Source organism: Cephus cinctus, unplaced genomic scaffold, assembly GCF_000341935.2.
Source record: "Cephus cinctus unplaced genomic scaffold, Ccin1 Ccin1_scaffold0330, whole genome shotgun sequence".
NCBI lineage: Eukaryota > Metazoa > Arthropoda > Insecta > Hymenoptera > Cephidae > Cephus > Cephus cinctus.
The window spans coordinates 3,014,004-3,040,584 of NW_014333027.1; the positions used below are offsets into that span (position 1 = coordinate 3,014,004).

At 40.4% G+C, this 26,581-nt stretch overlaps 3 protein-coding genes across 16 annotated transcripts in view; all 3 read left to right on the forward strand.

Moving 5' to 3' along the window:
- The first annotated feature begins 443 nt into the window (after positions 1-443).
- On the forward strand, positions 444-2,974 carry LOC107266572 (vesicle-associated membrane protein 7). Its single transcript, XM_015737186.2, has 6 exons — positions 444-698; positions 1,252-1,463; positions 1,787-1,924; positions 2,002-2,160; positions 2,249-2,341; positions 2,431-2,974. The coding sequence occupies exons 2-6, from the start codon at positions 1,260-1,262 to the stop codon at positions 2,497-2,499; spliced, it is 663 nt and encodes a 220-aa protein (XP_015592672.1). The 5' UTR covers positions 444-698; positions 1,252-1,259; the 3' UTR covers positions 2,500-2,974.
- Positions 2,975-3,876: 902 nt separating this feature from the next.
- Positions 3,877-15,246, forward strand: LOC107266970 (proton channel OTOP1). Of its 6 annotated transcripts, XM_025083880.1 has the most exons (10): positions 3,877-4,474; positions 4,536-4,644; positions 5,990-6,464; positions 6,581-6,804; positions 9,911-10,138; positions 10,605-10,807; positions 10,897-11,210; positions 11,732-11,897; positions 12,266-12,551; positions 12,634-13,339. In XM_025083880.1, the coding sequence occupies exons 3-10, from the start codon at positions 6,378-6,380 to the stop codon at positions 13,337-13,339; spliced, it is 2,214 nt and encodes a 737-aa protein (XP_024939648.1). In that variant the 5' UTR covers positions 3,877-4,474; positions 4,536-4,644; positions 5,990-6,377. The 6 variants fall into 6 exon arrangements, with proteins under 6 accessions (XP_024939648.1, XP_024939645.1, XP_024939646.1 ...); XM_025083877.1 differs by having other exon boundaries at positions 3,877-4,644; positions 5,987-6,464; XM_025083878.1 differs by having other exon boundaries at positions 3,877-4,644.
- Positions 15,247-17,197: 1,951 nt separating this feature from the next.
- LOC107266843 overlaps positions 17,198-26,581 on the forward strand; it is a 16,080-nt gene continuing 6,696 nt past the window's right edge. The window contains exons 1-3 of one of the 9 annotated variants that reach the window (XM_015737759.2): positions 17,198-17,605; positions 21,612-21,856; positions 21,970-22,112. In XM_015737759.2, the coding sequence (XP_015593245.1) occupies positions 21,644-21,856; positions 21,970-22,112 (356 nt within the window). In that variant the 5' untranslated portion in view covers positions 17,198-17,605; positions 21,612-21,643. Of the gene's footprint in view, positions 17,606-18,593; positions 19,007-19,146; positions 19,388-21,021; positions 21,162-21,611; positions 21,857-21,969; positions 22,113-24,238; positions 26,097-26,581 lie in introns of those variants that run through there. The other 8 variants (XM_015737758.2, XM_015737760.2, XM_025084119.1 and 5 more) reach the window with 8 other exon arrangements.

Consider the following 26,581-nt stretch of genomic DNA (forward strand, 5'->3'; position numbering starts at 1 on the left):
ATGTTATTACTAAATAAATAGAATTACAGAACCTGCAGTTATTCAAACTTCAAATGTGATCCAAAATCACACCCTGGTAGGAATAGAGTTAATATACCCTGTGTTCCGATATAAGCTTTCAATACTGTTAAAATGACGTTACTTCACACTATATCGTAATGACGTTATTTCACAATACTGAAAGCTTATATCACAGAAATAGTACTACATATGTATATTAGTAACTTCTATGGACACGTTCAAATCGTACTTTGTTAGACGAATGAGTTCGAAGTTCGTTAGGAATAGAGTAGATTGTTAATGGCAAATTTTTCATACTGATTTGCGAATATGGTATTGTTGTATTCAGTGATGTACCTATATTGAATTTTAATTTTATTTTTTTTTTGGACGAAATTAATTATAATTGTTTGAATCTTCCGCTCAAAGTATGAAACTCGATGCCAGCGACACCTTCGAAGAATGATAAACTGTCATATGCCACAGAACTTGTTAGACTTTGTTTTGAGATCATTGTACACAAATATCAGGTGTTTTGACGCATTCGAATTAGCTTATAGTACATTAGTGAGTAATTTGCAAGTTTCGATGTGAATGCTACCTTTGATAAATAGTTAATTCACATCTGATTTATTGTTACTTGAGGCACGTCAGAGTGGTCTGCCATTTTCAGGAATAACTGCGACTGTCTCTTTCAGGTACATTTATTGTTTTTCTATGCGGTATTTTATATTTTTATAATTACAAAGTGCTGTATGCATTTCTTATGAAATTAGACATTTTTACATCTATCGATATTAATTTGCATCAATGCGATTCAATTATATGTAATTTTAGGTTCAGGTTATGAATTCTTTGTTGCATTTTATGTTTTGGGCCCAGGGTCACCAATATTAGTTAAAATTTAACTAGGGCCTAAGTAACACATTACCCATTCTCATGTCCGCAATCAGATATTAAACCCTTAATCATATTTCAACCGATGTTGGTGAAACCAGGGTTTAGTTTTATTGGTTACTTTATGCTGTCCTTTTTATTTATATTTATCTCTATCATCAGCAGATAAAAATGACACAATCTGTCGATTTTAATTAAATATTCATTTTATTCCTTTATTATTTTCATAAGAATTTTTATTTTTAGCAGCACTATCTGATAACGAATGATGAGGTCATGTATTAGTCATCGTTTAATTGACTTTCGTTGTATTATTGATATCAATTTTGTCTTTTTATTTATTTTTGTTACTAGATTCCAAAATGCCACTCTTGTACAGTGTAGTGGCTAGAGGTCCTACTGTTCTAGCCAAGCATGCTTCGTGCGCTGGAAACTTTGCCGAAGTCACTGAACAGATCCTGTCAAAAATTCCACCACATAATGACAAACTGACATATTCTCAAGGGCCATACCTGTTCCATTATATTTGTGAGGATCGTATTATATACATGTGCATTACAAATGATGTATGTATCATCTATTTAACAGTGACAAACCTACAGTCGGTTCACAAGTTTGATGTGTTTTATTCATATATGCATAAAATATTTATCACAAAATTTACATATGTATCATTTTAGACTAAATATATTTTATTCTTTATTTTAGTATATATATTAACACTATTTATGGAAAACTTTGTATGATTTATTAAGGATGACATTACTTTCAAACTGTCAAAAAACACATTAAACTCGTGGACCGACTATATAAAAAAGCTACAAATCCTACAGTATCAATACTCTTCTTAAGAACTACTGAATAATAATTGATTCTAATGAATTTTCAGGATTTCAAAAGATCATTGGCTTTTCTCTATCTTAATGAAATCAAAAGAAGATTTCAAGCTGCCTATGGACAGCGGGCCCAAAATGCACTAGCTTATGCAATGAATACGGAATTCTCACGCGTGTTAGCTAATGAAATGGTGCGATTGAGATCTCAATAAATAAGTATACACTGAGTTTTTTGTACAGTAAGTAAACCATAATATGATATTTGCAGAAACACTACAGTGAATCAAAGGACTTAGATACGCTATCGAAGGTGCATGGAGAATTAGATGAATTGAAAGACATTATGGTGAGAAATATTGATAACATAGCAATGCGTGGTGAACATTTGGAACTTCTTGTGAATAAGACTGAAAATTTAACAGCAAGCGTAAGTATTAAGTAGCGTAACTATGGGAATTAAAAGAAAAAAAGAAAATTTTAATTACTTTTGACGTAACACATTAACCATTTTTCAGTCCGTGACATTTAGGAAGAGCAGCCGAAATTTGGCACGATCCCTTTTCTGGAAAAACGTAAAACTCTACGTGATCGTTGCCGCAATTTTAATAGTATGTAAAAAAAACCATTTTGACATTAAAATTATATTGAAGTTATATCATTCTTATCAGTATCGAAATATTCTTTAAATATATTTTAGGTGGTAATATACACAATTGTATCCATGTCATGCGGAGGACCTGCATGGCCTAAATGTGTTGGAAATTGAATATTTTTAAAGATCAAGTATAAGAACCACCATGAAGGACTGAAAGGATTTTGACTGATAAGAATTTATTAAAAGAGTATCAATGAAGCAATCACAAGTCGAATGAATAAGGAAGGATATGACTTCAAACAGTCTTAAGTGGAACATATGTGTAAATATTATAAGGGTACCGGTTGCATGAATTAGCTATGACTAACAGCCCGGAGATCACCCCGCACAAAGATAAGAATATTATTATATTATACATGTAAGGAACTTACTCTTTATGGCGTTAGATATATTATTGCTACTATAAGTACCAGTAATATCCTAATGAATGGTCGCATCAAATATGGTGCAGAAAAAGACAAAACAGGTAAGAAGATATCTGAGAAAGGTGTTATTAATGATTTTATTAGCTATGTTAAACGAATTACAATATATTGTAACCTTGATGAGTCTTTTGGTAAAAATAAAAAGCTGTGGCGGAGAAAAATGCTAATTTTATTCTATATATATATAGTATATGCTACATGTATATAATCCGGGGAAGAAAACCCTGAATGAGCGGAGTAATTTTATCTTGAATATCTTCTTTAATCAGATAAAGATAATCGAGGGATAAACGGTAGAAGCAGAAAGCTTATCAGACATATTTTATGTCAGATGGTCTAATCTAATTTCGATAATAAATTATCCTTGACACAGGCTCTCTCGCGCCATTACACCCATTATGATTCTCTTACTCGCAGAAGCCACGGATTTCGGAGCTGCTACCCTTATCTTGACGCTCCACGTAATCTTGGGAGCGCATGTCTGAAATGCAATCCCCATGGATAAAGGCAGGGCCGTGCCAAAAGATATTCCGGTAGCCACCAAATTCTCGCTATCGATCCCACCCCTGAAGAAAAGTCAACAAACCCCATACAGTCGGATAATCGACAGTTGTAAAAAAAAGCCTTAAAATTAGAAAGAATCCCCCTTATGGAAATCAAAACATGTTTTTCGTAAAAATGTATTATTTGACTGTCCAGCAACGATCCCCATAGAATATCTTATATCCAAGTCTTTTGACAGTGCCTATAAACCCCTAAAATAATTTTTTCCTGTATAAATCCCATAACTTTCTTTATAAAAATCCGTATTGTTTCCATATCTCAGCGACAGTCTGAAAAATCTAATGCCTTGTTTCACTAGTTTCTTCAACCCCATACAATTTATATTCTCGCACCACCATAAATAACAGGCTGACCATAACCGTCGACCGCTGTGTTTACCTCGCAGAGACAAGAAACAAGCCCACGCAATAGCCGGCCCTGAAGATTCGCATGGGAAAGGGAGCTGCAAGGAGTGCGTATTGCGAGGGGTGGGCGTCGCACGTCGCGGCGCTGAAGTCGCAACGCCCGGGCCATTCCGGGCCCGTTCACAGCATGTCGATGCCTCGCGTTCGGCGCCCTTCGGGGGTGCAAAATTTTCCTGTCTCGCCGCACGACTGATAACAGTCGTACACACGGAATTTCGATTCAACAAGTTTAACCCCAATTCCCAATTACACTCAGCGAATTTGTGCAAGGTGCAACTGTTAGTCGGGATCGGTGATTGATAATAACATCAACAGGAATCACAATGAGGAAGCATACTTAGTTAACAGCGGAGGAATAAAAACGCACAAAAACATACAATTTCAAACGGGCACGAAGTTACCAGTCAAGGAATGGAAACGCGAGAGCAATTACAATGCGTTTAAGTAAAATTGTGTAAATATCAACAATTCGTGAATCCCACTCGTTCATACATGGATGTACATTACTACGTACTGGCTACTACGTTACTAGCGTTGTACGCGCAACGTCCACGAGGTGTTCCGTTCATGCATCCATCTTCAGATTCCTGTTCGGCTGAACGCTGTGTTTACAATTTTGTAAACGAAATCATTCTGTCGAAAAGCACTTGTATGACAGAGAGAAAGAGAAGAAGACTAAGGGATATAATTTTCGTAAGGGATCATCAGTGTCTTTCTGCCGTGACACCTATATACAGATTCGCACTATTTTCAGAATAATATTATGTATACACGCGTGAATGATAATGGAGCGTGAGAGAGCGTGGAATATAAAAAAATGTTGGGAGGAACAATAATGCTTTTTGGATATTCAGAAAATTTTGGTGAGTCACGTTGAATTTTGCATGTGAATAAATATTATGTCTGACATATAAATCTTGAGGGATGTATCTACTTGGTGCTGTAGTCTGAATTCCTGAATTCTACTGTATATTGATGTATAAATTATTTAATGGAGTTCCGTTACCCAACGTGAACCACCATACCAACATCCCCTAGTGGTAAAATGTTAGTATAGTAGGGGCTGCCTGCACCCGATAAGAAATCCTGACACGACACCCGCCTACCGGTTTTATGTTAACTTTCTAAGCTGTATTGCTCTATGACATGAAATCCCATGGAAGTTACATGTGTTTTCATGGCACGCGATCTAAATGCCACAAAGTCATTGCGCAAACGAATTCTCGGAAAATATTCCACGCTTTGTATTTCCGTTTCCTGAAGGGCTGTTCTTTTTTTCTCATTCACCTATATTAGCACGTGCGGAACATTTATGTAACTTTTAACATTACTATGGGATTTGCTTTTCTTATTATCGTATAATCGGTATGCACAAATGGCACAAATTATTGAAATTACTTACAACGTTTAACGAATTCCTTATATTGCTTAGAGAATTGTATTTATGGGAATACTTTACTGTCGCAAGACACAATAAGAATACACCTACTTCACTATGGGAAATTCTAGAATATTTGCAACGTGGTCCGGTGATAACACCCAGTCCAAAATAAATAGTTGATTTTTTTTTGTATACGTTTTTTAAGGCATGAACTAACTATTCGTTTATGCAACATTTGAACATGATTGACCCTATAATTTTTGAAATAAAAAATGTGTCAATTTCCAGTATATAGATATACTAAATCTATAAAAATGAATAACTTTAAAATTCAATATTATCAAATTAATCTAATTATAGGGTGGATCTTTATGAGGGTGTTGCATAAGAAATGGTTATGATGCAAGGTAATTTATATCATAAAAATTTATACGAAGCAAAAATAATCATACCGAATTACTAAAACTATCATTTGAATGTTTTTTCAAAATCTCCAACTTACGGCATATCGTTCTGCAACAAGATACTATGGTGTCTATGAAACTCTAAAAATCCATAAAAAATACAATAGAACAATCCCCATAACGCAACGCTACACAAACTGAAGCATAAAGCCTACGTGCTCGAGTATCCTTCGACCGTGCGCACTTAAGACCGCATATAAAATCCCTATAAAATATCCCCGTACCAAGTAGATACCCCATGAAAGATTCCTCGTACGTACAACCCCTTAAGCCAGCATGATGAATAGAAAATGTGTAAAGAAAAAAAAGAGAGTTGTACAAGGGTGCGAAAAAAGTCAGTCTAGTTAATACAAGTCACAGTAGTAGGTATCAGGTACATGCAACTACACGGTAGAGCACTAATAGACGCCATTGAAGCGAAACGATTCATCATTCATCATTCATCAGGCGATTCTTTGAGAGACGTTGAAAACTGCCGTTGCACCCTCTTTGGAATTGCCCGGCGGTGGTGCAAGAAGCTCCTGAGAGACAAAAGGGGGTCGCGCCGTGCTCCTAGCTAGCCAGGGGTTGAAAACCGAGAGGAGCCCATAGGGGTTGTGCAGGCAAAAGAGGGAAGCGGGAGGAGCGTTGGAATACGGAAGAGAAGAGTGAACCATAGGGTAGGGGATAACGGTGTAAAGAAAGAGAGAGAGAGAGAGAGAGAGAGTCAAGAGATAACACCCTGAGAGAGTGAAAGTGTCTGATAAGAAAGATGGGAGAAAGTTCTCCTGATCTGAGCCTGCGGCTTCGCCGTGGTAGCTCCGACTCCAGGGATTCCTTCTACATGGACTTTGCGCAGGTGCGTCAACCCTTGTAAGGGTTTATAAGATCAATTCCAACGGTGGATCGATTTCCGGCTTATATCTCCTGTCCGTCTCACTGACAGCTGTCAATACTGTTTGTTTTTATTAACAGGGTATAGATTCGGATATCGAAGAAGTAGCCAGACCCAATGACAGCTCTGATCCCATTGTGGATAACCGTATCGAAGAAAATGGCAACGACCTTCTGCCACCTATAGAGGACATTACGACGATACCGGAAGAGGTTTCTGAAGAGCTAAGGGAGGAACAGGAAGAGGCCCTCGAAAGACGCGATGAAGCTCGAGTAATTAGCACGGAGACTGAGAAACCGGCTGAGTGAGTAATTATAATATTATAACTATAAAGGAATGAGAAATTAATTAAAGGGTAGGTAACTAGCAGCCCTCTTGGATGGACCATTAGAGAGACGTCACCCCCTCCTGATGACTAAGAAATAAACAGATTAACAAGCAGAATGTAAATTATCAGCGCCTGAGGATGATATATTATTTTTAACTTTCTCAGAAAGAAATTACTGAAAACTTCATGACGTCCCTTGTATAAAATAATTTTTCAACAGAAACATTTTTTTACAAATATTCAATGTCCATACATGATGCGCAGTACCGAGTACAGAGAATGCCTGGGGTGCGTTCAGAAATCTGACTCAGGGCGATTCGGGCATCTTGCATCTCTTTTTACCATCGTTATTACGAAGAGGACAGAATGATACTAGAGTCGACTCTAAAGAGCTTTCCGAACGTATCCCAGGACGTCTGATTGCTTCCGGCAGATATTGAACGGGAATTCAGAAACCCCTAGTAATATTGTCGTTTTACCTCGTTACGAGGATTTCGGTACGACTCTGACTACCTCAGCCATGCTTCGTCACGGATACGATCCCTCAAAAATATCCACCTCAGACGATCCATTGCAAACCGCACGATCTGATTTTTGTTCAGCCCCCCGACACCCTCTGTGCATTTTTAGAGTCAATAATCGACCACGGATCCGCCACGTGCTATTCACTCACCCTGATAAATTTGCCTAGTCAAGGCCCATTAGGGATTAATCACTTCCGATAGCGAGTACAGCCAAGTGCAACAGTGCTGGGACAGCTATTCATAGCTTTTATTTTTTATTCTACTAAATTCCACCAAGTCTCACAAAATTGTCACTTACTGCACAAACCTAACTGTAACTGTACTTCACTCAAAATAGAACAGTTAAAATTTGTCCAACGTATATACAGACATAATTGTCAACTTTGCCTATCAGACTTACTATACAGGGATTCACGTATGCAGACACGTATAAGTCACTGTAAATATATCTAGTGTATAATGGCACTCGTGAACCAAACGATATAGGACATTGCCAGAGAGCGCGATGTGTGCATCGCTAGATACTGAGATTTGAGAGTGACATCAGATCAGTATGTGATGTGGGGTCAGATCAGTGCTGTGCCACGAGCCGGAGGGCCGTGATTGTATCATCCGCTGGCGAAGATCCGAGTCAGACAGCCAACGTTCCGTCAAAAAAGGACGAGACGGGCAAGCTTCAGGATAACGGAGATGCTTATCAAGGAGACCTCCTTAAGGTTAGATAACGAAATTCTCAGTGAGAATTTTTGACGGAAGAATGGAAAAAGACAAAAAAAAAAGTATTACCATTGGGACTTTGGAAGGTTATGAAAAGTTTTTTTGAAAAAAATTTTTTTTAAATGAACGTATAGTACCCACGATAATTTTCGGTATATTGTATAATGGCTCTGAATATTATAGCCGCGTAGAGTGCCTGTCTGCATGAAGAAGGTGAGGAGTGTTTGTCTCCCCGAAGGATACGACTTTTTGTATGAGTATGAAGAGGTATGGAAGGATGGGATCTGACATAAGAGGAATAAGGGTGGGATTGTATAAGATGGTCATACGCGTGTTGGCAAAGGGGTAGTTTCGAAGCAAGCAAGGGTTGGACTTCGTTCTCTTCAGTTTATAGATATGTATATACGTTGTGTATATTCCGTCTATATACGAACAATGAGCAAACACCCCTCAGCCGTTGAATCAGCCTCTCTGGTATCTTCTAACTTTTTCTTTCGTTACAAAATCCAATATAGCGATGACGCACTGGTCGCTTCTCGAAAAATTGTTAGTAATTGGCGTCAGAAAAAAAGCAGCCCTTAGATTCTATACTCTTACGAAATACCTAACACTTCCTGACTTACCGTATACGTACGTATAACCACCTAACACGGTCCACGTGTGTCCTACGCACGTGTCACACGTGTCTCTTACGCACCTCTCGCAAAGGCCTACACACCCTTCTGTTCTATTCACTCTCACCCTATAATTCTCATATGTTTCAATGACTGTCTCGTCTGTCTTTATAAACTAAAAGTTTTCAGCTATACCGTGCAGAACAAATAATGGAGAACTGAAACATTCCCGAAAAAGCCTTTCTACCTGATACACGTAGGGTAACGTGTATTGTATACTGTTGTAAGGATTGGTTACCAGAAGCATATGAAAAATACTGTGCATGCTTTAAGGTCGTGAAAGCAGACAAGCTGACTCTATGGGTTTTTATAGTCTGCTGTACGTATCCCAGATGTTGAAAAAGCATTTATTATAGTACCTTTGATATTAGCACCATCTATTGGCAGTTCAGTCAACTTCTTACTCTTATAGTCTATACTGCGTTAATTACAGAAATTTGTATGTTCACTATTCCTCTGCTACGTATTATGAATGTAGCCAAGGAAATGCTTTACTTCATAGAAGCATAGAACGAACGACGCCAAAACTGTTGTCAAGGCATTCGATATTGTAATGCTTATAGGAAAAATAAGATTACCCATATACAATGTATAGAATTAAATCTAGCGATCGGCTTCTGGCCTGGTATAAGAATTGAGACAAATAATTCATATGTTACGATCAAGATCTATAAATACAAACCGCGTAGAGCCTGCGCGCCAGTACAGGAAATAACCGAGTAATCAGCTTAATGGGATCGCGACGAAGGACGTTCTGCGAACGGGAGAGAAAAAAGGAGAAACAGAAACGCCAACCACGATACGTGGTGCGAGGGAGAGAGAAAAAGTTTTTTAAATTTTTGTTTCCTTCTTTTTACGTCTAGTTAAACACATGCTCGACAATCTCCCTCGGGTACTGACGTATGTAAATACAGGTGCGTTAGTTTGCAAAACGCACTTAATTATGACTTTGAAGCATTGCAATGATCATTACGTCCTTAATTACAGAGCTAGTGAGGATTCGTTTAGTTTATTCATTTTCACGAGACTCGCTTTCATCCAAGTACCAAATTCTACGACTTGGACGTACTTATCAAACATGAGCTATTTTGGTACTTGGTAGCTGATACGATCCCGATCTTGTTATTTTTATTTAGAGTTTTTCAACATAATTTTTTTATTTCTCAGCTGGCCAGGATTACCTGCCGCCCTGCCTTCCCCAGCTTCTCCGTCGGCTGTCATAGTCTCACCGGAAACGCTCTCGAGACACAGCAGCAGCTCGCCATCCAGAACTCATCGGTCACCTCAGTTCGCCTTGGCACTTCCATGTTCCTCGCGACCGATTCCTGCTGTCTGCTATCCGGCACCTACGTTCCTACAGGTGACTGAAGACCGGAACTGGAAGCACCTAGGAGCGTAAGTATTGGACACAGTGTATATTATATATATATATATATAACGAAATCTAACGCTTCGCAACGTTGAATGAAAACGATTAAGCTATTGTCATCCTGACGGATTCATCAACCTGACCTATGAAATCGTCGCGACGAAATCGCCGGTCAACGGGCCGCAATTACCGACCACTTTGTCGATCGGATCTCGGCCGCTATAGGTTGATGTAGTCGACGATATTATATCATTGAGCCAATTCTTTCGTGAAGACTACTGTACGTTCGTCCATGGTATATTTTGTAAGAACTCGCCATTAGCCAGGAGGGGGAGCACTTTTTATATCGTGAATAAAAATGAGTATACTTATGACGTAGACCGAGGAGGGTTGCTATTTTCTTCTTTTTATTTTCTTCAATCTATCTTGTCCCTTGCTACATTTACTTTTTCGTGTATGTGCCTTTTATTTTACCTTTTTTTTTTCTCACAGAAACGCCTTGGCGACGACGCTCAGTGCTCTCTATGGGAAACTTCTGGTTGTCATGGGGATCGCCTTCCCCATGGCGGAAGTCATCTCTACTTATATACCACCTTCCTTTTACGAGGCGTTCTATCTTTATTTATACTTTGGCAGTATGATCTTTCTCTTGTATATGTACGCCATGTTGCTCAGGGATGGAAAGCCAAAACCGAGTAAGTCAAAGGAAGAATTATATTGCACGAGGTTGATTATTTGTCATTTACTTGTAATATTTATTTGTCCTTTTGTATTTTACGTAAAGAAAAACAAAGAGAAGACAGTGATCTGGATTCTTCCCAATCGTCCAGCGGCGCCGGTGGGGATTCTGACATACCGGAAACCGGATGTCCCCATATGACAGTGACGAAACCCGCCCAGCATTACGGTAGCTTTTATCTGCGAATGGGCGCAGTGGCTTTTGGAATCGGTTCGATGATTTACTCTGGTTTGGAATTTGGCCAGTATTTTGAATTAGAACGAAACACAAAATGCCACAATGTAATGCTGGCCCTGACACCAGCAACACGAATGGCCTTCATCTTCATCCAGATGTACTTTATCTTCTTGAACAATGAAGTGAGTACAGTATGTAGAGCCGTTTAGAAGACATGGAAATTTCCAGCACCGTACGTCCCTACTTCGCTTTTAATAAAGTTTAACCATAAAGAAATTCGACAAAGGAACAAATCGATCCCCTCTTGGCCATTGGATACGTGAATTCATCCCTTACCGTTTCACGACCCCGTTTTTCAACTGTGAATTTAAAGAGTTACCCTCGAGCGAGTCATTGGCCAAACTGTAATTCGTCCACCGAAAGCAACGACCCACCCCGTAAAATGCCTGCTTCCACTGCTTAATGAAATAGAAGGGTGAACATTTCTGGATTTCTGGCGAAATACGTGGGCACCGAACCGCGACGTTGCCACCCCCTATTCCCAAGGGTTTCTTGCTACATTTTTTTCTTCTCTTCTTTCCGACCACGTTTTATCACGTGTCAGGATCCATGGGCTTTCGTTTCGCGTATAGATTTTTTTTTTTCACCCGTAACCTGTGAGTGATGCGTACAGCTCTCATTTTTTGTCTTTTTTTATCTCCAGCAAATGAAGGTCTACAGACATCGGGTCGTCGCCCGATTTGGATTAATGCATATGATTGGCACGAACTTATCCGTATGGCTGAATGTCCTGGTGCAGGAGACTAAACACGAGATCCTAACATTTTACAATCCTGAAAATAATTCTCTGAGAATTTCACACAGACTCGGTAAGAATTTATATAATTACATAAAAGCTTAACTTCAGAGTAGATTTTAATGAAGGTAATATATCTCGAGACATTTGCTGCTACAGTAGTAACAATATGGAAAGTACAGACAATCTATGTAATTCATTATCGCAGTCTAGCAAACGTTTTGCAGCTCGAGCATTTTTACGATATACCCATATGCAGAACCTCGACAATAAAAGGGTCTCCCTGATAATATCAAATGCATCAGGGTCATGCGATATTTTTTAACCGTCTTGCGTCTCTCTATTATTTTCTCTATTTTTTAATCAGACACATATTTTAACCGGATACCAAGACGACGCTTACATGAAAATCATCAATAATATGTTAATTATTTGGCTTAGGAGCAAAACTTGGAATGCACTTGGGCGGCCACAGTCACGGGCATCACGGTGAGCATGTCAGACTGGCAAGAGGCCTGAAGGGACCACATCACATGTTTGAATGCAGAAGGACCAACATAATGGGTTCATTGGTCCAGGATGCAAGTCCTTTCCTCTTTCCCTGCACCATAGAATACAGTCTGATATGCGCGGCCATATTATACGTAATGTGGAAGAACATTTCGAAAACCAACGTAGCTCAACCAATGACACCACTTGGTTCCCATCATCATGCGCATGCATACAGGTGGGTAAAAGAGGAACAAAATAAGGATTAGTGACAGGAGGAGAAAAATTTGAAAAAAAAACACCTTAATTCTTATTCGCAGAAGGTCTCCTCATCACTACAGCGTGGACTGCGCCCGCGCACACAAGGGCCTCTTCGTTGGCATCCTGATCTTAGTGCTGACCATCATTTCCCTCATCCTCTTCTTCGTCCTGATCTCACGTCCAGAACTGGTGAGCCTGGCCGTGACGGAAGTAAACGTGTGCGAGCTGACCCTTTACGGGATGTCGACCCTAGCGACCCTGATAGGGATGTTCCAGATGCGCAAATTACGTTATGACGGCGGACGTAATTTAGAACTGGACAATATCCTCCTAGTAGCAGCGCAAACTGGAATGTTCATCTATTCAACGTTTACAATAATAGGAGGTCACTTTACTTTAGAGAAACATACAGTCCTTGTACTTGTGACGGCCCTGGCCAGCGTGATCCAGACTACGTGCCAGACTATTTTCATCCTGGATGCGTCGAGGCGCAGCGTCGCTACGGCTGAGCAGATAAGACGCAAACCAGGTCGCGAGATCGTGACCTTCCTCCTGGTAACAAATTTGGCCATGTGGGCCATCAACACCCTGGAGAAGTCACGTGCAGAATCTCATCCTGTACAGCTTCACTTTTATGGCCTCTGGGCCTGGACCATTATCACCCACGTCTCTATGCCCTTGGCTATATTCTACAGGTTCCATAGCACAGTGTGCCTCTGTGAGGTCTGGAAGAGGGCCTATAAGGTCAAACCTACTTACATGTGACGTAAGGGGTCAGAGGGCGTGTGGAAACTGGTTGGCAGGGCATCTCGTCCCAGGAATCTGCCGGCTAAGCTGGAAGCAATAGCCGAGAACGAGGCAGCCTATTTTACTTGAGATCCTTGTCGAATCTTTTATACGCACCTTAAGACACTCTGTCACATATGTTCGATATTATACTTGCATATGAATAAGTACGATCAAAGATCACTCAAATTGGAGTATCATTTCTAGCTGCTCTTATCGCTGGAAAGATTCCGAATTCCATTGAAGAAAAAAAAATATCCGTCTTCCACTCATCCAGAGAGTATACGATACGAATAGTTCTATAACGATGGCGTAAATTGAAACATCCACTAAATTATAATACCAGACTAACCTAACCTTGATCCAATTGAACAGCGATGTTCCTAACATAGACAGCGTTTTTCAAATAGTCTTTACTGAAGTTATCCTTTTACGAAAAATCACAAATCAAAACCCTTCGTTATTACTATAAATGACACAACGTTGTGCCGCACTTAAAAATTTTATAATTCACATAGCTGAGCATGATACAGGTATGAGCCTCGACCACCACATCAAATTCTGTGTCATATATTCCTAGAAAGTGCGAAGTAAGAGAGATAAAAAAAAAAGGAGAAAAAACTACAAGTACAACAGTCGAATCATATCATACACATATTATTCATACGTAAAGAAGCTCCGTCGAAAACTAATATATATTATATGCGTAGTATACCTATACAAATCTTTTGTCAATATCATCGCTAGAATACCGTTTTAGATACATCATATGTGGGATCAAGATTTTTGATTAGAGTCGACTAAGCGTGCGTTTTATATAATATACGAGGAACAGGATCCGCGTGATTGTGAGCCACAGGATGCGAATGCCCTACTCATATTTTTATGCTCAACTGACCTCTGTTAAGATGAGAGTATGTTACATATGGGAGCATGTTACTATAGCGAGAATGGAAATATAAGTGAATGTGTATGAGTGAGAGGGAGAGAGAGAGAGAGAGAGAGAGAGAGATGCATAGCACGCTTGAGATAATAATCGGACATGTAGAGAATTAAATGAGAATGAAAATGTGTGACTCGATGTAAGCGCATAAGAGTCGATAACGTATTCGAATCATATAGATGATACATGTTTTGTCCTAGGCGTTTTACATTATTACAATTTACATCGTATTACGATAGTCATACATGTGGAAGTGATCGAGCCAATTTATTTGTACGATAGTATCGATTAGTATAAAAAATATTTGTAAATAGGAAAGGAATCCTCTTCGATGTTTAGATATAGATCGTGTCGACATGTTTCTACCTATGATATATATATATAATATAAACACATATAAATTATATATATATATATATAATATATATATATTTATTATTGCGTTGTTCTATTATAATATTTATTGTAATATTACAATACGTTCATACGAGTATAAACGTTACGAATATTCCTTCGGACTCGTGTCGAGATGAATTTTTGAAAGAAATTTCTTTTTCCAAAGAACTTTTCGATCTCTCTGTTCTCATCTTGATTAATCAAAGACTTTTTTTCCATCTGCGTGAAAAATTGTGTCTATAACTCGTTGGAGCCTATCGTTATTGCAAGTGTCTTTGGAAAATATATATTTGCGTTGTTACGATTGTTGTTTTCGCGTTCAAGAATCTCGACAGGATATCCGGTGGTAACGGTCTTAGGAGAAATTTTATTCTCTACTCGTGACCGCCAATCAAAACTCTACACGTCACGTCTTTTTAAACGCTGTACTTCTTTTCTATGTCCACGTATTCTAGTTCCTATGCGATGTTTGTACTCTTATACCCTTTGTACTATTTGTACCTTACGAATTGCAATACAGTCGTCCGCAGTGACATGCATACTAAAACGTTATACATAAAAAATTAAATGCACATGAGATTTTGTCAAGTCAAAATTTGCATGTGTTTTAACTTACTGTACAGTGTCTTGTATAGTACGTACTTTAGTACGTAAAAGATAACAAGTACGTGCATACTATAGTGCATGCAGTATAGGTAGGTACAGTGAATGTATTCTCGTCTATACCGATACGAAAAAAGTAGCATCCGGAATAACGTTTACCGGATACCAGTAAAACCTTCTCGGTTGAATTGGCCAGGTTGAAAACCGGATGTAAAATTAAGCAGAACGATTAACGAATTTTCCGTAGCCTCGCAAGACGGATGAATTCTCATGGATTCGCATGAATTCAATCATCAATGATATTGGATAAAACAAGACATTATGCATATTGGATATTATGAGTGTTTCGCTTGTGCACTGTATTATACCTGAGGAATGCGTACCCTGCTTGGCATGTAATTACGATGTAATTATCAGTCTTAAAGGCTACGACGAAAAAGGGAAAAATCGGCCGATCGTTCGAAAAAAAGCGTATCGCGGTCGTCGAGTTGGCGACCTACATACCTGACTTCGATACCTCGCTCTTCGGCGACCTTCCTCAGGTACAAGGTTGCACGGTGGTCGACCCCCAAATAGAATCAAACGAAATCGAAGTGTACCGCATCGTCGGAATGACGCCTTTCTCTCTATACAGAAATATAACGTTGGTACAACTGAAATGGAGTGAACGTCGAGTGTCAAGACCAACGACACTGTTATTGGTAAATGTTGAGAGAAACGAAAATATTTTTTGCCCGCAACAGCACGGGTGTATATAATTATATATAAATACATATAATTATGTATTTTTTCAAGGGGCATCCTGGGTGAAACTTTCAGACTTTACTTGGCGGGTGTGTCGCTCTACGATTTCTTATTTGTGATTTTTGTTAAAAGTGCATAACCGCAGCTCTTGCATAAGGAAGCGTGTGAACGAAATGACCCCAGCTTTACGTTTGTTAATACACGTACTGTGTAGGTAGGTAGGTAGGTAGGCAGAGGCAGGCAGATAGATACCTAGGTACATCGGGTTAGGTAAATGGATTCTATGCAGGCTACGTACGGCTCGTAGGTTTCTGACTTTCCAGAGTCGTTACTAGCGGATTTATTATTTTCCACGAAGCAAAGAGCAGAGTCAGTCCGAAGATAATGACTGGTATACATAGTACTCCACGAAGAAGCATTATATTTACTGTCTAGAGTACACATAGTATTATTTACGTTAATAGAGTAAAACGACTATTCTTGAGCATCTCTGTATATAGATACCATGCGGAAAGAGGCCGGATCGTTTATGTTACAGCAGCGTCGAGCAGTCTGCCATCTGATAGTCTCTGGGGTGGGTTCCAGTAAATAAGAGCTAAATCTCGTTCCTGAGGGACGCATAACGTGCCACCGGTACAGCAAGGGGCGGAAACTACCCCAACGCACTAAAACGTACCCAATGGCCGTCTGAAGGTACAGAAGAGAAGTTTCGCAACGCGATAGTAAGTTTATTCAAATTTTGTTTCAAATCCAAGTTTTACGATCATCCCTTAAAATTCAACCCGAGTCCGTTGAACTAGGTGTATAAAGAGCATTGAGCGATATTTGATCTTCTAGCTGCAGCGTAGGTGCATTTGTGGTGTATTATACTACAGGGTGAATCCCTGTTCAGTTTCTAATGCGACGATATTCCCTTTCTAATAGGAAGGTTTAGTCATCGCCAAGTAAAAATGCTTGCAGCGCGTTATTGATCGCGTTTCCCTATTGCATGGGGGTGGCTATGGCCCACACCCCCATGAACATCCGCCATTAGAGCCATGGATGGCACAAGGTCCTCGGGCCACCCCCATACACGGAAGGCAACACAAGGGGTGATATAACCATAGGGCAAGGAAATGTCGTGTGCGCATGCGCCAATTCCTTGTTTACATCGGCTGCTACTCCTCGAGGACGTACACGCACCCACACGCAATAATAACCACGCACGATTTTCACGTAGGGCCAGTGAGCGGCTTCGGAATCGACACCATTATCGCTAAAAGTGCCTGCGTTTTAAATAAATAGTAACGGTATATAACCGGTAGGGATACGACATAATTAAAACGAACCGCGCGCCGTTCGTAGGGACGCCATTTAAAAATATCATCGAAGCAACGCCGTTTCAATTCTTGACGTTATCTTTAATATCGTCATCCCACTGTGAACCTGTGACAGCGCTGAAAATCCTGCTTTGCTTTTGTCGCCGATGGCAACGAGCAACACGACAACAACGACAACGACAAACGCGAGCAACTCTCGCCGCCCACGTTCTCTTCAGCCAATCGTTACTTAACGGCCGTGTAAGTATTCACTGATCTGATAGTAAACTCGTTAGTGTGTTCGCTAAATGTTATTGTGATAAGAGTATGAATACATTTAAGTACATCCATTAGTTGTATCGACAAAAATAATATAAACACTAACACAAATTAATGCTAGAAGCGTGAGAATTGATTTTCTTAGAACCGATGCCAATTTTAATGTTTGTCTGGCTTGGTACGGTACTATCAGGAAAGAAGTAGTAGACATTAAATATTGATTGGCTAGAGTCTATGGCTTAGGCGTTTCATTAGAAAGTAATTATTGTCAGTAACAGGACAGATTCTACCGGAACTATTATAGACACGTTCTGGATTCTTGCGGAAGGCTCAATATGCCAAGGTATCGGCATGAGATGTTATTTATTACACATTCTAGAGTCTCTCGTTAATGTGTATTAATGTCAATGGACAACGTTCTTCCTCGTGCGTTACGCTCGATGCCTTCGATCTAAATGGCGCAGCGTCGTTAGATGTTTATGATCTGCCGAAAAATCGAGTCAAGGTCCCTACGAGTAAAAGTCTTATTCGATATAACCAGATCGAGAAGTCACCGTTCACTACGACTTATGGCATTGAACTATCCCTGACAGGGTTATGAATTACCCGAACACTAATTTACACCTCAAATAGTGAGTGGATCACCTGGATGTACCGAATACTCGCAGAAAGACAATATATACGAAAAATTCTATAAATACCTTGATAGAAATGTCAGAAGCTATATAAGGTAGTAAACAATAATATTTATATTATCAAAAGCTTTCTGATCGGTTTATATGCTTTGTTATTACGTCATGTAGAATGATGATGAAAAACGTACAGATAAAACATGAACAATCGTAATCCTTTCGTGTTTCTCTTGCGTGTTGGCTATCCCCTTGTAAATGACTTCGTCACCCCCACCTTGACGAAGGTCTGAAACGCACAAACATAGCTCGGCGATCCGGCGCCCCAACAGTGACGACGACTAACGCGCGCGACAAAGCCGCTTCCCGACGCGAACCTTCGACGTCGGCAAGGAGACGAGCTTCCTATTGGCCGAGTGAAGGGAGAGCAGCGTTCTGGCATCATAAAACCAAGAGCTGCTTATTCGCGCGAGAGTAGCTTTCGAGAGCGGTGACGCGAGTGCCTTATATGCTTCTAGCCACTAGCAGAGACAGTTGAGAAGAAACGTATTTTTTCGTATCACAAAAAACGTCGGTCCTTCGTACACAAGCGACCATAATAAATCTTAGCATTGATTCTGAAGTTTGTGTAAAGTAAAAATAAATCCCTAAATACATCTGGTGTATTATTTACTGGTCTCTTTTCGAAGCAGTTTTTGGTCAGTTACATTGGATATTGGGAGCGTATAGAATTGAGAAATTACGCACGATGGAGGTAAGGGGTGTATGTATGTATATGCTGTGTAGTATTAAGGCAGTTTTCAATACTCGCGTTACGCGAGACCCGTCGACAGCGCTACAATCTCGCCGAAGCGTTTTCGATAGAGGAGGCATGCATCGTCGGTCGATCGGACGCCGACGCCGGCGCCGGGATGCTCACAGGTGGTCGCCACGCAGTCTGCCAATTCGTCCCTGTACGTGAGCCTCAGTTTTCGAGTTCTCCGACCGGGCGCGCATCGATTCTGGCTACTTCCGGTTTCCGTTTGTTGTGACGCCGTGTTACGTCCTTCCCGTTATTCGTTTACCGTGTGTTTTCACCCAGGATCCCCAAGACGGCGCGGATAAACTCTTCTCGTTGAACTGTTAAACTTTTTCTGTAAGTAAACTTCCTAACCTAGCAACCCACCGAGCGAGATAAATATTCATCAAGCTTCAAGTTGCATAGACGCCGACACGTCTAACTCAAACAAAAATTTGTTTTGTCCTGCCAATCAACACAAAATACATATACAAAAGTGAACATGTCATCATAATAGATACACCATCCACGATAGTGTCTCGTAATATCGTCCCAGTACTCACGATAATAATAGGATAAAAGGTTCAATTAAAAGTCTAGGAAATCTTCTATAGAAAGCCAAATAAGGCGACTAAGAATAAATACAATAACGATCACGTTTATCGTACACGACATCCTGATCAATTGCAGCCAAGAATAACAATGGTAATCTCAGCAGATAATAGCAGAATATTGTACATATATACAACGAGCATAACTTCTTTCTGGGGTATCAAACAAAGTTACAACCATTGACACCTCACTACCTTTATATTCAAATGGATACAGATTACTGAAGTGAAGTAATCACATCAAATATGACGTACACGTCAACAACCTCCTGAACATTTATCGTATTGAAATTTACGTTGAACCTACATTGATCGATCGGTAAGCTCTTTCTCTGGGTCTCTTAATTTTCTTTCTTTTATTCACTTCTCATTTTCCGTACACTCTTTCTCTCTCTCTCTCTCTCTTCCTCTTTCATACACCTATTTACACACAGGCAGTCACTCCCTTTCTACGTTCTATCTGGCTGACAATGCAATAGAGAGAGAGAGAGAGAGAGAGAGAGAGAGAGACTAGAGGGTTGAATGGCAGTCAAATAGTTTCGTATTTGCTGAGCCGCTCTCAGACTGTTATATCTTACTGCACGTACAATGCGTACCTATATATTTTTCCACGTCTACAGTTATATGAATATCCGTCCATCCGACCGTTTTACACGTGTAAACGTATGCACTCTTGATACGGAGGCTGTATGGGTTCCAAATGAACATAGCGAAGCCTTCTTCTCTATGACTGGTGTGCGGATCCTGATTAAAGCCTCGCGGATTTCTAAATATACGGTATGCATGGGAGCGACGCGCGTCAAGAATAGTATAGGCCGCGAAAGCGACAACAGCCGAGTGGCGCCGACAGTGGGTATCGCGACTCTCATACGCGGCATCGTCACGGCGGGCATTTTCGGGTAGGTCAGTTATCGAGATTGCCGTTCCCTTTCTTACTACCTTTTTCCTCCCCTCTTTCTTCCTCACACTTATTTAAGCTAGCTTGTGCATAAGGATTACATTGTGCCTGGATATATCCAGTCTGTGCATTTGTATAAAAAAAAAAATAGTAAATGCATAGCGTTTCCAAAAGTGTGGCTAAATATTAAATCCCATAGTTCAAAACTAAGAATAACTTCTAGGAACTAAAAGTATGGAATTTGATTTTTAGCCACACTTTTAAAAGCGCTGCATATTTCCCCTCCCCTTTTTCTATGCAGGGTAGATTCGGAATCAATTTTGTATATATCTACATTTATATGTTAGAAGAATTGGATCACTAGCAGATTATGGATTTTTGTATTTAACATTGCTCGATATTAAATATTTGCATGGCTTTTTTTTATCCCGCCTGAAATACTAGGATTTACTTGGGATATGGTCAAAGGCTGTAAACCATCGAGTGTGGTGTCCCATAATGATCGTAACACAAGGCGCCATATTTAGCGATCTTCTCTATGGGGAGAGAGTGAAGAGCCAGTCTATGATCGTGTATCCGGAGGGACAGTGACAATCTGATCGTGATTAAGATTGATGCTCAGGTGCTTGTTGATTCCCCTTTTGTTCTGCAATGTCAAGAGTATTAATTGTGGTCATTGATGTGTTGGGTGATAATTTATATATATATATTTATTGAAATGAATAAATATTAAACTAAAATGATACGCGAAAATGGTTCTCGTGAAATGATTTATTAAGAAATTTGATGAATGCTTTCAATTTGTTTTAATGACTTTCTTAACTTTCGAAAATTAATTTATCGAGGACTTTCCTTATAACGTGTTGAGTGATTACTTACTTTTACTTCTGGATTCCATGAATCCCTGTCAAAGAAATTTCTCTAGGAAACTGACGATCTTCTCGCAGTCATCCTCTAGAAAAACTAGTCCCTAGCCTAACTCACTGGCTGTTGACTGACCTGACTGATTGACTGAGTTATTACTGACTTACTCGTGCGATCGCCTTGTACTTACACCCCGGCACACTTGCAGAGCGTGAGAAAGCAAACGACACAGTCGAGGAGATGCAGCGCTGTCCATATCTCCATGAGATGAAGGAGCGTCTCCTCTCACAACCGACGCCTACGGACAGCTTAGACATGGAGCGTCTCGATGGGGGTGGTACCCCTGTCAAGGAAGTGAATCTACGCAATGATTATCCGGCCCATACGAATCCTGGAGTGATACCAGACCCACCGGAAATGCCGCCGGATTCTTTAATCGGAACGGTGGTAAAGGTCAGTAGAAAGGCAATAGAGTAGAGAAATTGAATTCATAAAAAAAAAGAAAAAATATTCTCGACTTATACGAGTAATCGAATGTTAATAACTTTAATAATTTTTTATTTCAGCTCAATTCCGACGGTTACGGTTCCCACACATCGCCTGCTCATGCGAGGCAACCCTTAGTGCCACAGAATACGAATAGCGCACCCTTGTGTCTTACCCCGACGCACGTGGGACCAACGAACAACAATTTGCCCAAAAATGCCAAGTGAGTTGATGCATTTCTTTCTTCTCTGCCTCTTCTACTGTGTCGGTCAATATATATTTGAAGCAAACAACTCGGCGAGTTTTCCGTCTAGCTTAAGTTTGAATAGTGGGAAGGAAATTTGTAAACTATAAATAGATAAGCTTTGATGCTGCCTCTGGCATTTTTAAAACTTTTTATCTCGAGCACTATTTGTATATCTGTAGCGCGTGGTCTGTGTATATCAGAGCAGTGGTACTGGGCGTATGTTGTGTATGCTTTTTTTCTTCTATTTGGTCTTTTACTCATGCTACTTAAGTAGCCGAGAACGTGGCCGATACTCATCGAATTATTTAACAAACGTATCTCTGGATCAGAGGTTTATATAGGTGCATGTATAATCTCTGCGTCACATACGTTCATATGTGGAGCATGATTGGTTATATTATATTGAGAGCATTGAACGTGTCGTAATAGACTCGAGCAAGGACGCCTCCTTGAGATTTATGAGTATTCATTATTTGCCCGTTAGCATAGTTGAATGGTAATCGACCATTTTTTTTTCTTTCTCGGATGATTCAGTAGCACGAGATTATAAGGATTATTGTTGTAAAATATACAATTTGTGATTTCTAGCTGATACATGCTCCACTTGAGAATTGTACGAATTATTCCTTAGAATTAACTACAGTGATCCCAGCTTCCGGTAATGTTTAATTAGTTAACTGATTCGGATTCGGAGCAGATCAAGCTGACAAAACGTTTGATAAGGCGAGACTCGGAATTTTGGACCGATAAGAAATCGCAACCGGTTACAAAGGAGTCCTCCATGGATTTTTGTGTTATGAGAGTGGATGATAAAAAAAGCACACGTTTCAACTGTGATTAAAACCTACACACTTTTTCTCAAGGGTTAATTAAAATTTTCCCTATTACTTTAATGGGATTTTACTAGTTAATTGAGAACTGCAAGTATTTTTGCATAAGAATTCCAAAGCGTCGATTTTGACTATATGACACCTTTCTCTCTATTTCTGTGGAATCGATTTTCTTTTTGTTATCCAATTTTTTTCTGTACTCTCGCTGCATCTTTCTTTCTTTCTTGCTCTTGCTCTCTCTCCATTTTCATCCCCCATCTCGATTCAACCCCTAGGAACGTCGGTTTAGTTCACGGAACGCGGATCGCGGCAGCACTGCCAGCAAGACTGAAATCAATACTAGCTGTGCGTGAGACGTGTGTTGTAGGAATCCTGGGACAACACAATATCGGTATTTCATGTAAATATACAAAACAGTGAAATATATTGAATAAAACTGATCTGGCTCGATCGATAACAATTAATAGTTATCGATAGTAAAAATGATACACTTAGAGATTCGACGATAAAGTAGACCTGAGATATTATAATTAAATGTAAAAAAATTAATAATAGTAAAAATTATCGACTATCACAAACCCCTGAAAATTTAGATATCGATAAGGATCATTAGGTGTATGAGAAAGAGAAAAAATATTAAGGGTGTTAAGTTAATGTACCCTGTGATTGAGCCTGAATTTACGAGGGGGGGGAGGTGACATTTTGGACTGCGAGAATTTTACACTAGAGAGAAAGGTCAGTGACCCGGGAGTGGTGACGTTATCGAGCGGGTCAGTGGGTCGCAGAATCCAGCGAGCAGTTTCCATCCTACCCCCCACTTACCACAACCCCTTCTTCAACCATCTCTTCAGCATCTTCCCGGAAGAGCACCAGTGACGGCACAGTTGGACGTACCACAAGAATTCCCGCCACTTTGAAGGAAATCCATACAATCTTGTCAGTCCTTAAAAAAAATCATTTATTTCGATACCCCGAAAACTTTTAATTGCTTTCGTCAATCCGAAAAATTGCTACAAAAAAATTGTAATCGATTACAAAAAAAATTTATCGATATCTTATCAACAAAATACATCATCCGTATCGATAAACGGGAATCGTCAATCGGTGCAACGGATACATAACAAACGGCTGAATGCAGCATCCCAACGAGTCTACTCCATGTTAAGCTGTCCCTGGCAGTCGTAACTGGGAAAACGAAACCATAGACAAAACGATATACGAAACGCGAGTTGTGCGCTGGCGCAAGAAGCTCCTGCCCGGGAAGAGACCCCCGGCCAGCCTCAGTCTCCGAGATGCTGGGGGCGGTGATCGTGATTCAACCCCCATTTCATCGCGTTCCGATAACACAGTCTTACCTGATACCTTGAGAGTACGTCATTCCTTGCCAACCACATAACAACGTCAACCCGTCCCACGTTACAATTAGACCGAATCTAATTAACCACATTTTTTTTCCCCATCTACTTGACACTTTGCGCGTCACGCGTACGCGTACGCACGGTCTTACAGTGTGCCCTCGCGTACCTACCCTTATCCTCATCTTCTAGACTTCGTCACCCTTTCTCGGCGTAACACCCTTCAGAGGAGTCTCCCGGTGCCGCAAGCCCTCGTCAGTCTTCGACAAGTCGCGGTACTCCCGAGCAGACTTCCTCGACGTCCGTGAACACCAGAGGGTTTTTTTTTGAAATTTTCACTTTTAGCCTATTCTCCACTTGCCCTTGTTTATAATAAATTCACGAACGTGTCGCGTGACGACGATCGTCGTAGTAAGCGTCGACGTCGACCCTGACGTCGTACGTCAGTCATCGGAGCGAGAGTGTTTGATCCTCGTGAGGAACGTCCACGGGAAATTTAATTTGCTCGTTGGAGCATGTGCGCGAGATCACAGGGACTTGTCGCTTAAGCAGCTCATTCGAGTGGGATACTATATACTCTCTTGTATAGCTTTGCCGTGGCTGCTGGTGATACATCCGGGGCTGATATTTATCCCTTGTTTGGTATTGGGGAGCTATTGGGACTTGGAGTCTCGAGTTTACCGAGGCTCTTCACTGGTTTTCGTAGCGGGGTCCGTTGGGGTGGAATGATTTTTTATACTTGAGCTTAACCTCGGTGCTTTTTACGTGTGGTGCGTGCCTAACTAAAGTTACGCTCTTTTGAACTTCGCTTCATTTTTACTGTTGTCGTCCGATCGTTTCTCTTGTTGAGGTCCGACCTACTTTCCGAGAGTTCATCTTGCTCGGCCTCACATTGTTCTCAGGGGTCCATTGAGGTTTCGAACTCATTATAGACACCCAGAAAGTTCTTGATCATTGGAATCATGAATTAAGAATGTGAAAAAGTAGTTTTTTTTTTACCCCATGGGTTCACTAGGAAAATTTTAGATATTTTTATCTCGTCTTTCGTGGGCGGAATTCTGCCCCCCCCGTTATGGAGACGTGGTATCTGACTCGAATGCGCAGGTCCCTCGGGGAGGCGTTTTAGGGGGAGGGAAAAAATCAACCTCGACGCGAAACACCCTTTTCTCGAAAGTCCACCATTTCGTGAATTCCCAATGTACCGTGCGATTTCATTAATGAAGATTACACTGACAAATCTTTCCTGTTGAATTTCCATAACAATTCTCACTTGTCCGTTTTTAGTTATTTTCGAGGGGTTTTCCCGTTTTCTCAGTAATTTTTATCAACAGAAAATTGACAAAGACTATTTGGAAATCGTACAACTGCCGAGGCCATCCTGTAAATTCTCAAAATAAGAAAGAGGGACCATAATGGCGGATTAGGTAAATCCACAATTAGGGTTTGCGACCCTCCAGTAAATCCCTGTCGGTACCAATAAAAAGTGGCGTGGTTCCGAAACGTGAACTGCTGAAGGAAAAAAAAAAATAAATCAAGCTGAAGCGGGGCGAATTGGAAGGTAAAAAGAAAATGGTGGGCGGCGGTGATTGCAAAGTGGCCACCGTCGAGGTGGAGGCTGCCGCTGCCGGTGACAATACAGCGACACTTCCGGTAACAAGACCCCTGAATCCCCAAAACGTCGGTGCACCCCCAAACGCGCAAGACAACGCCGAGAAGAACAACGCGGCGAACAAAGAGATGGAGCTGAAGAACGTTCGATCCACCCCCGCGAAGAAGTAAGCGACTATTTTCCACCCCCCCGTAGTGAATGTCGAGATCATGCGCGAAAGAGACAAAAAGGAGATAAAAAAGTAAGGGTAGAAAAATTTCATTGAAATATAGGATGCACTCTCAGGCAAAAGTGGAATCCACTCGAAAACATCAAGTTATGGCTTTCAACATCCCCTATACCGCCAACCCCTCGATCAAGTACATATGTACAGATATATTTTACGCAGGTCTAGAAAGCAGAAATTTTTAATAATATATATACATATATACATATATACATGCTCTACTACTTTTGTCTTTCCTACGACATGGAAACTCGACTCGTTAGCAAATAACGCCCTGAGGGGTGCAAAAGTTAAAAATGAGTTCGGACTAAGCCGCGTAGTATAACTGTGTATGAAAAAAGGGGGGCTGAGAGGTTTAGGTTTTAGTTACGTTTCTATTTACGACATCCTTCGTTAAGCCCAGCAGACGCAACGTCTCCGTGCAA